Below are 10,695 nucleotides of genomic sequence, written 5' to 3'. Positions count from 1 at the left end.
TGTTTAATAGTTGCTATGCTGGGGGTAGGAGAAGCCTTAGCATATCAACTATTAAAGGTTTGGACACTAAAATTGTTGAAATTAATCTCTTCTCAGATGGGATGGTGGGCCAAATCAAATTTTACCATGGGCACACTCTGGCCCTTTATGTTTTAGCTTATTTATTAACACGTTCGAAGTCATGTGGGACACATGAAAACATCAAATTAATTACCAGCGTAGAGACTTACCAGACAGCACCTCATCAGATTTTAGGAAATGGCTTCAGGGAAGAGCCTGTTAAACACAGCCGCCTGCAGAGAAAGAGAGACGGGACAGACTGCTTTCCGTGAGGTCCTCTTGGCCCACACAGACTCTGGGGTTTACCTACCGAACACTTCCCGGCCCACGGGCAACAGAGGATGCTGTGCATGAGAGAGACAGAAAGAAAAAGATGAGGGTTAGTTAGTTTTACAGCCATTTTTTTTTGTCAAGCACTGCTGGCCACCAGGAAAAAGGTGGTAAAAACTCTGCCAAGATTCCAACCTCCGGAATTTAACCCAAGCAGGGAAACGGGAGCCATCGAGCAGCAGGATGCAATGCTGTATATGAGCAGAGGCATTTAGACACACACACAGGTTGATTCATAAAACAGCAGTGCACTCTTTTAAACAAAGCCAACTCGATATGTACGACAGCCACGCTGCTTTCAGCACATTTGTACTCCATTCACTCGGCTAGAAAAACACAGCACTGTTGGTGGTGTGCAAGTGAAAAGGCACAGTCTGAGTTCATCGGATTTTATTAAAGAGCTGTTTTATGGCTGTTAGTGTTTGTTAGCTTTAAGATCATCTAGGTATTTACTCACGGATTAAAAACGATTAATTGGATTTACAAAGATTTTTTTTCTAAGGTGACTGGTTGCAAGCAATTTATATGGGCTGAACTTAAACAAATTAGGTTGAACATTATTACATTTAAATTGTTTTTTAAATAAATAAATATGCATATATACATATATATATAAATATATATATATATATATATATATATATATATATATATATATATATATATATATATATATATGTATATATATATATAAATATATATATATATATATATATATATATATATATATATATATATATATATATATATATATATATATATATATATATATATATATATATATATATATATATATATATATATTTGTATATATATACATGTATATATATATATACATTTATATATATATATATATATATATATATATATATATATATATATATATATATATATATATATATATATATATACATTTATATATATATATATACATTTATATATATATATATATATATATATATATATATATATATATATATATATATATATATATATATGTATATATGTATATATATATATATATATATATATATATATATATATGTGTATGTATATATATATATATATATATATATATATATATATATATATATGTATGTATGTATGTATATATATATATATATATATATATATATATATATATATATATATATATATATATATATATATATATATATATATATATATATATATAAATGTATATATATATATATATATATATATATATATATATATAATACATACATATATATATATATATATATATATATATATATATATATATATATATATACATATACATACATATATGTATATGTATGTATTATATATATAATACATACAGTGTCCGGAAAGTGCAAAACAACAAAGTGTGAAACACTTATACGAAGCTCAAGACAATTTACATTTTAGAAAACATTTTTACCCATCAAGACACAATTATACAGGAAAAACAATTTTACCAAGGACAAAACAAATTTACGTTTTAGAAAAAAAAATGATCATGATGCAAAACACTTTTTCCAGTTCCCAAACAAATTTACAATGACAGATTTTTTACGGAAAGGGAATGTACCACACACCGGAAGTGACGCAGAATGTACTTGCGTGTGACTTTGTAGACACAGGTTTACATGATTCTACAACTATTAAAATCATGGTTTGACCAGCTGCGATAAAACATTGTTCTGTCATTTAGAACCATTTTGAGAAAATATCAGTGTGAGAGTATGTAGAAACATGTAAACGCAAGTACATGAAAACAAGTTAACACGAATCCACAACCAAAGCAGGACATATATTTACAGATAAATATATCAAAACCAACTTCAATGTGTAGTCCTGAATAGCTCAGTTAGATAGGTTGATTGATACTCATGCTGAACCTTTTTGACTTGGGTTCCTTGATGACATGTAAATTATAATTATTTCTTTACATTTACCACATAAATATTCAAATCAATAATGTTTACAATGACACTTACACCAAGTAATAAGAATATTTTTTTGGTATGGGTATGTTTTGCTACTGTGAAAAAGTGACGAATCTGCTAATCTGCAAACGTGAATAGTTTGGAAAGGGTAACCAGTTAACATGGTCATCGTAACACTGGCTTTGTTCAGTTTTCTTTAAAGAGTCCTTAAGGAGATGTTTACACTGTGTAAACTTGACATCATGTCCACAATTACAGCGTTACCCTCGTTAAAATATTGAACACATCAATGCAGTTTGCATGTCTGGTGCTTCTGTCTGGTCCATGTCCTTTAGAAACTCCAAACACTGACCACATGTAAAGCAAATCCACGTTACGCTGCTCATGTGTTTGCCACAAAACGGGCAAAATATCCCTCGCCCACATTCAATGTTCGGTCATCATAAATTTTATTTACGCCATGTACTCCACAACACAAATTTACCGTGGTCATCACTAATGATAACAACACTTCCTGCGTCACTTGGTGTGTGTGTGTGGTACATTCCCTCTCCGTAAAGAATCTGTCATTGTAAATTTGTTTTGAGACTGGTAAAGTATTTTGCCTCTTGTGAATTATTTTTCTAAAATGTACAATTGTTTCGCTCCTGGTAAAATTGTTTTTCCTATATAATTGTGTCTTATGATTGGTAAAAATGTCTTTCAAAATGTAAACTTCTCTTGAGCTTCGTAAAAGAGTTTCACACTTTGTAATGTTGTTTTGCACTTCCTGGCCACTGTAAATACGAGCCCTTTTATGTCTATAATTTTACCTGCATTGAACTGGCACTTGTCTGTCTCTAACATTATATCAAGCACGAAACATAATTTCCTTATTAGTCGCAAACACATGCGCATTTATGCCACAAACTCCTACAACACACTTCTATTCACTCTCTAATTTGTCTAATTGTTCATCTGGGTTGCAGAGGCTCTGATGTTTCAGAGGATGCAGCATGCAATCCTCATCCACATCAGACACACTTCTGAGACTCTGCCCTCTCATCTCTGGATGGTTTGACATGTGGCTCATCACTGGAGCATCAGTTCAAGGGTTGGTTAACATTTAGCGGTGCCTCGCTAAAGTATGGCTCCATTTAGCCGAGCCTCAGTGCCTGAGGAAACACCACTAATCACTGATCTGTTCAGTCACAAAGACGGAAGCCTCATCAGTGGCCTGCGGGATCTGAATGGCTGGATACTGAGCGATGCACTCCAATCAGCAAAGCACTGGAACAATTTCATGCATTTCCTTTGAAGCCCAAGAGCGCATGGCCAAGTGATGGTCAGCACTTAGAAGAGCCACTTAGAATATAGAATGCCATTAAAGAGAAGTCATGGAACACTGCGATTCTTTCCATTTTTAAAAGAGTTTGATGTATAATTTAAGCTCTCTCACCACAATCGTATATGGAAATGGCTTTGCAAGAACAGATCATCCTGGTATTAATGTCACAATCATGATTACAAAAACACATGACAGTATACAATTATTCATCAACAAACTCATTCTCAAGCTTCATGAACTATACTGGTACAGAGTAAGAATACTAATTAAAAAAGTAATAATAATAATAGTGGTTAGCACCGTCACAAGAAGGTTGCTGGTTCTAGTCCTGGCTGAGCTAGTTGGCATTTCTGTGTGGAGTTTGTATGTTCTCCCCATGGGTTTCCTCCGGGTGCTCCTGTTTCCCCCACAGTCCAAAGACATGTGCTATAAGTGGATGGGATTAACTGAGTTGGCCGAGTGTGTGTGAATGCGAGAGTTGTACTGTATCTGGTTAACTCTTTAAATCTCATATCGCGTCTAATGTCATGCTAAAAACTTGCTGCTTTTTTTACGAGTTTAAATGCGTTTGTGAGCTCATGATCTACTGACGTTTGTCTTTGGGGGGTGAGGTTTCTGAATAACACTGTTGAGAACTGGGTACTAGGTACTATGTATGGTGTCTTTAGTAAGTTAACTACTATGAATTTGTATTACAAACCCTTTTTTTAATCAACACAAAATAATCCTTCAAAGGAACACAACATAAAGAGTACACATGAACTAATTTGTCTAAATTAATAAATGTATTAAAACCTTTAAAAGTCTTGTCACAACTAAGTAAGAATTAATAAAAAAATAAAAAACTCACATTCTCCAAAAAATAAACAACAGCGACCTATGACCAAACAACCCAACAATTAACAAAGCAGATCAAAGTAAGGCTAAAAAAAATAAACAAATAAAAAAAATACGTAAATTAAAGAAAATAAAAGAAGCTTAATGGCTGGCTGTTAAGTCTCCTCTCTCTCCGATCAATGTTGGTCTATATTTATAGCCAATTTGCAACTAGCGCAACTCGCCACAGGTGCGCAAAGGCGGACTCTAGGAAACAAACAGTAAGTGATGTCATGACACACACACACACAACCATAGACAGGCAACAGCCATGACAGCGTGTTTCAGGCGTCTGCTGTGATAGAATCCACTACCAATGTTGGCGACCCGGGGGTTTTACAGACTGTACCAAAATGCTGAGGATGGGGGGAGGGGCTGGTTGAAATTACAGAAGTTTCCGGGATAAATTCCAAAATGGGTGGGTGGCCTGAAATACGGGAGACTCGCGGGAAAAAGAGAAGTGTTGGCAGGTATGCTCACAGATACACTATACACTCTGATTACTTCAATCTTGTTGATAAGACGCACTGGTGGGCATTTAACACTGTCTTGTGCTGAACCCTGTTGACCAATCGCAACAGGCTGGCATCGGTCCTATCAGCATAGATTACCTTCACGCTAAGGAGGGGTTTGGGAACAAGTAAATCAATGAATGATTCATATGGGAGTCGCTTGCTTAATTAGGTAAAAAAATAAATACAAATTATAAGACAATGAAAGTGTTTTTTGACCTTGCATGCACATCAGTATTTTGTTGGAGACCCATAAAGCCAAACAATGACTCTTTTTGATGTATAATAGGGGCTCTTTTAGTATGCTTAGAAAATCTATATAAATAAACAAACTGTTTGGAAACATTTGGCCTGCTGTTTAAGTGTGAAATTAGCCATGATGATTAACAGAAACAGGCCTTAATCTGTCTTTATTTAAGCGCTTAAACAAGGAGCTGTTCCCCCTTTTAAACAGCACCTCTGTCACCTGCCAGATGAAACAATGGCTCAAAATTATGTCCTGGAAATCTCAAGAACCTTGTGACATTGAAAAAGCATGACAGGTAAACATTTACACTCATTCAACAAACTTCTTTCCAGCCTAGTGCATGGAGTCATACAGTCATGATCTTGGTCCATGCAAATGTTCCAAACATGTACGTTCTCTGCTCTGTCAATATGCTGAAGAATAAACAGAGCCCAAAGCGTAGCTGCAGACCGCCCTGACTTGTAGAAAGGCACGTGCAGAGTCATAAAACTGCCAGACATTGCCCCATAAGAGGCGTGCTGAGAAGGAAAGGAGGGAAAAGTGCCTGAGGATGTGTCGTTTAATGCGGTGGAAGGTTAATTAGTGGTAATTGGCTAATTGCAGGGAGAGGAAAGAGCGGAGACCTTTTTGAGCAGAATTAGACAGACAGTTGTGTAGAGGGGTTGAGGGTGAGTGCGTCACTGAAATCCAGAGCAGCCACATCAGAGCCAATCAGAGAAATGTAAAGCATGTATTCATTTCAGAGCCTCATAAAACTTTGGAAAAGATTAAGTGAAGTGGGCTGTTGGCTCTTCTTCTAGAGCTATTGTAGCTTTATTTTAAACGTATGTGATGATGATGATGATGATGATGGATGGATGGATGGATGGATGGTTAGAATGAATAAATGGTTAGAATGGATGGATGGATGGATGGATGGATAGATGGTTAGAATGAAATAATAGTTATAATGGATGAATGAATGGATGCGTGATTCAAATGAATGGGTTGATGCTTTGGATGAATAAAGGGATGTATAGTTAGAATGGATGGATGGATGGTTGCATGATTAAAATGAATGGGTTGATGGTTTGGATGGTTAGGATGGATGGTTAGAATTAATAGATGGTTAGAATGGATGGATGGATGGATAGATGGATGCATGATTAAAATGAATGGGTTAATGGTGTGGATGTTAGAAAGGATGGATGGGTGAATAGTTAGAATGGATGGATGGATGGATGGATGGATGGATAGATGGATGCATGATTAAAATGAATGGGTTAATGGTGTGGATGGTTAGAAAGGATGGATGGGTGAATAGTTAGAATAGATGGGTGGATGGTTTGGAGGGTTAGGATGGATGGGTGAATGGTTAAAATGGATGGATGGATGGATGGATAGTTACAATGAATGAATGGTTAGAATGGATGGATGGATGGATGGATGGATGGATGGATGGATGGATGTATGGATGGATGGATGGATAGATGGTTGGATGGATGGTTAAAATGAATGTATGGTTAGAATTGATGGATGGATGCATGATTAAAATTAACAGGTTGATGGTTTGGATGGTTAGAATGGACAGATGTTTAGAATGGATGAATGCATGATGGAACAATAGATTGTTAAATTGATGGATGGATGGATGGATGGATAAAGACATGGATGATAAATAGATCTCAATAGACCTCAATAGATGGAACAATGGATCAATAGATGGTTAGAATGATAAAACATTGAATGGATGAAAGAATTGATGGATGGATGGATGGATGGATGGGACACAATATAGATGTAACGCCGGGGAGTGACACCAACAACAGAAGGTAGGATCCAATATGCAGGTTTTAATCTTTGTCAGGCAAGCAATGGTCAATACAGGTAAGAACAGGTATGTGAGGGCAAATCCAGAGTCGTAATCGAGGTACAGGCAAAAGGTCGAAAGGCTGGCGGCTAAACAGGATAACTAGGAGACAAAGCTGGGTTCAGACACGGAGAAACAAGACAGGAAGAAACGCGTTGAAATGTCACTTAACAGTAAACAAGACTCGGCAAAGTGAATGAGTGTGTGTGCTGCTTAAATACTGTGTGTAATCAGTCTCTGTAACAGGTTTCAGCTGGTGATGTAATCAGGAAGATGAGTGACCAGGCGTGCGTGATTGGGAGAAGTGCATGTATGAAAATGTAGTCCTGGGGAATGCGGAAGTGAAGTGAATGATGATAGAGGAAACCAGCGATCTCCAGTGAATGATCGCTGGTTATCGTAACATAGCCCCCCCTCTAAAGAGCGGCTTCCAGACGCTCCAAATACAGTTCAGGCGGGAGGTGGAGCGGAGGCGGAACAGGGGGAGGGATGGAGGGCCAGGACCATGCAGCGGGGGCAGGACTGGAGCGTGGAGCTGCGGAGGGCCTGGAGCGTGGAGCTGCGGAGGGCCTGGAGCGTGGAGCTGCGGAGGGCCTGGAGCGTGGAGCTGCGGAGGGCCTGGAGCGTGGAGCTGCGGAGGGCCTGGAGCGTGGAGCTGCGGAGGGCCTGGAGCGTGGAGCTGCGGAGGGCCTGGAGCGTGGAGCTGCGGAGGGCCTGGAGCGTGGAGCTGCGGAGGGCCTGGAGCGTGGAGCTGCGGAGGGCCTGGAGCGTGGAGCTGCGGAGGGCCTGGAGCGTGGAGCTGCGGAGGGCCTGGAGCGTGGAGCTGCGGAGGGCCTGGAGCGTGGAGCTGCGGAGGGCCTGGAGCGTGGAACTGCGGAGGGCCTGGAGCGTGGAACTGCGGAGGGCCTGGTGCGTGGAACTGCAGTGGCCCTGGATCATGAGGCTGCGACCATTGAGGAAGCTTAGGAGGCGGTGGCCGTTCAGGTAGTTCAGGCGGCGGCGGCCGTTCAGGGAGTTCAGGTGGCGGCGGCCGTTCAGGGAGTTCAGGCGGCGGCGGCCGTTCAGGGAGTTCAGGCGGCGGCGGCCGTTCAGGGAGTTCAGGCGGCGGCGGCCGTTCAGGGAGCTCAGGCGGCGGCGGCCGTTCAGGGAGCTCAGGCGGCGGCGGCCGTTCAGGGAGCTCAGGCGGCGGCGGCCGTTCAGGGAGCTCAGGCGGCGGCGGCCGTTCAGGAAGCTCAGGCGGCGGCGGCCGTTCAGGAAGCTCAGGAGGCGGCGGCCGTTCAGGAAGCTCAGGAGGCGGCGCCCGTTCAGGAAGCTCAGGAGGCGGCGCCGTTCAGGAAGCTCAGGAGGCGGCGGCCGTTCAGGAGGCTCAGGAGGCGGCGGCCGTTCAGGAAGCTCAGGAGGCGGCGGCCGTTCAGGAAGCTCAGGAGGCGGCGGCCGTTCAGGAAGCTCAGGAGGCGGCGGCCGTTCAGGAAGCTCAGGCGGCGGCGGCCGTTCAGGAAGCTCAGGCGGCGGCGGCCGTTCAGGAAGCTCAGGCGGCGGCGGCCGTTCAGGAAGCTCAGGCGGCGGCGGCCGTTCAGGAAGCTCAGGCGGCGGCGGCCGTTCAGGAAGCTCAGGCGGCGGCGGCCGTTCAGGAAGCTCAGGCGGCGGCGGCCGTTCAGGAAGCTCAGGAGGCGGCCATTCAGGAAGCTCAGGAGGCGGCCATTCAGGAAGCTCAGGAGGCGGTGGCCATTCAGCGAGCTCAGGAGGCGGCGGCCATTCAGCGAGCTCAGGAGGCGGCGGCCATTCAGCGAGCTCAGGAGGCGGCGGCCATTCTGGAGGTTCAGGTGGCGGTGGCTCTGGCAGCTCTGGCGGCAGCGGCACTGGCAGTTCTGGAGGATCTGGCAGCTTTGGCAGCTCTGGAGGGTCTGGCAGCACTGGAGGGTCTGGCAGCTTTGGCAGCACTGGAGGGTCTGGCAGCACTGGAGGGTCTGGCAGCTCTGGAGGGTCTGGCAGCTCTGGAGGGTCTGGCAGCTCTGGAGGGTCTGGCAGCTCTGGAGGGTCTGGCAGCTCTGGAGGGTCTGGCAGCTCTGGAGGGTCTGGCAGCTCTGGAGGGTCTGGCAGCTCTGGAGGGTCTGACAGCACTGGATGGTCTGGCAGCACTGGAGGTGGCAGTGGCAGCTCTGGAGGTGGCAGTGGCAGCTCTGGCAGTAACAGCTCTGGTGGTGGCAGCTCTGGCAGTAACAGTTCTGGTGGTGGCATCAGCTCTTGTAACTCAGGTGGTGGTGGCCATTCTGGTGGCTCAGGTGATGGTATTTCAGGAACTGAAACAGGAACTATGGCAGGAACGGACAAGGAACAGGAAACCATCTTGTGAGCAGGTGGCAGATTGGCGCTTACCACATTGTGAGCTGGAGGGCTGGTTGTGACCACATTGTGAGCTGGAGGACTGGAGTCGACCACATTGTGAGCTGGAGGACTGGAGTCGGCCATCTTGTGAGCTGGAGGACTGGAGTCGGCCATCTTGTGAGCTGGAGGACTGGAGTCGGCCATCTTGTGAGCTGAAGGACTGGAGTCGGCCATCTTGTGAGCTGGAGGACTGGAGTCGGCCATCTTGTGAGCTGGAGGACTGGAGTCGGCCATCTTGTGAGCTGGAGGACTGGAGTCGGCCATCTTGTGAGCTGGAGGACTGGAGTCGGCCATCTTGTGAGCTGGAGGATTGGAGTCGGCCATCTTGTGAGCTGGAGGACTGGAGTCGGCCATCTTGTGAGCTGGAGGATTGGAGTCGGCCATCTTGTGAGCTGGAGGACTGGAGTCGGCCATCTTGTGAGCTGGGAGTGTGGTGATGGAATGAGCAGCAAGCTCCGTTGCCAGCGGGTCTTGCTGTCCTTTGCCCCCCCCCAAAAAATATTTAGGGGTGTCCTCCACCTCTCCTACAGTGAAGGGGGACCCACTCATTTGAAGTGCAAGATCAATATAACCTTCTAGAGTCCCGTGGGGGTCATGCAAAGGCATTGTGGAATATAGGGGCTCAGAAAGTCCTCCCCGAAAGAAAATCATTAGGCATAAGTCATCCAAAGATGTTAAATGGGCTACCTGGATAAAGTCCTCCACGTATTCCTCTATAGACCAGGCTTCCTGACGCAGACACATGATCTTGATACCCGCTGAATCCATTGTGTGGCCGAGTCTTCTGTAACGCCGGGGAGTGACACCAACAACAGAAGGTAGGATCCAATATGCAGGTTTTAATCTTTGTCAGGCAAGCAATGGTCAATACAGGTAAGAACAGGTATGTGAGGGCAAATCCAGAGTCGTAATCGAGGTACAGGCAAAAGGTCGAAAGGCTGGCGGCTAAACAGGATAACTAGGAGACAAAGCTGGGTTCAGACACGGAGAAACAAGACAGGAAGAAACGCGTTGAAATGTCACTTAACAGTAAACAAGACTCGGCAAAGTGAATGAGTGTGTGTGCTGCTTAAATACTGTGTGTAATCAGTCTCTGTAACAGGTTTCAGCTGGTGATGTAATCAGGAAGATGAGTGACCAGGCGTGCGTGATTGGGAGAAGTGCATGTATGAAAA

At 43.7% G+C, this 10,695-nt stretch overlaps 1 protein-coding gene across 1 annotated transcript; it reads left to right on the top strand.

Moving 5' to 3' along the window:
• Positions 1 to 258: 258 nt before the first annotated feature.
• LOC147841457 (uncharacterized) lies at positions 259 to 10,466 on the top strand. Its single transcript, XM_087275465.1, has 5 exons — positions 259 to 391; positions 475 to 597; positions 3,293 to 3,378; positions 8,794 to 9,565; positions 9,777 to 10,466. The coding sequence occupies exons 1-4, from the start codon at positions 259 to 261 to the stop codon at positions 9,538 to 9,540; spliced, it is 1,089 nt and encodes a 362-aa protein (XP_087131591.1). The 3' UTR covers positions 9,541 to 9,565; positions 9,777 to 10,466.
• The last annotated feature ends 229 nt before the right edge of the window (positions 10,467 to 10,695 follow it).

The sequence above is a fragment of the Danio rerio genome, chromosome 12 (assembly GCF_052040795.2).
Source record: "Danio rerio strain M-AB ecotype USA chromosome 12, GRCz13ab, whole genome shotgun sequence".
In the NCBI taxonomy this organism is placed as follows: domain Eukaryota; kingdom Metazoa; phylum Chordata; class Actinopteri; order Cypriniformes; family Danionidae; genus Danio; species Danio rerio.
The sequence above is the reverse complement of the archived record's forward strand: the minus strand, read 5'-3'. Positions and strand labels throughout refer to the sequence as shown.

What these genes read in the sequence shown, in the direction of transcription:
- LOC147841457 (XM_087275465.1), top strand. Translation starts at nt 259, where the DNA reads ATGGCTTCAGGGAAGAGCCTGTTAAACACAGCCGCCTGCAGAGAAAGA. An exon ending in GAACACTTCCCGGCCCACGG is followed by an intron (nt 392 to 474) that starts GCAACAGAGGAT and finishes TTTTTTGTCAAG; the next exon opens with CACTGCTGGCCACCAGGAAA. An exon ending in AATGCTGTATATGAGCAGAG is followed by an intron (nt 598 to 3,292) that starts GCATTTAGACAC and finishes TCTGGGTTGCAG; the next exon opens with AGGCTCTGATGTTTCAGAGG.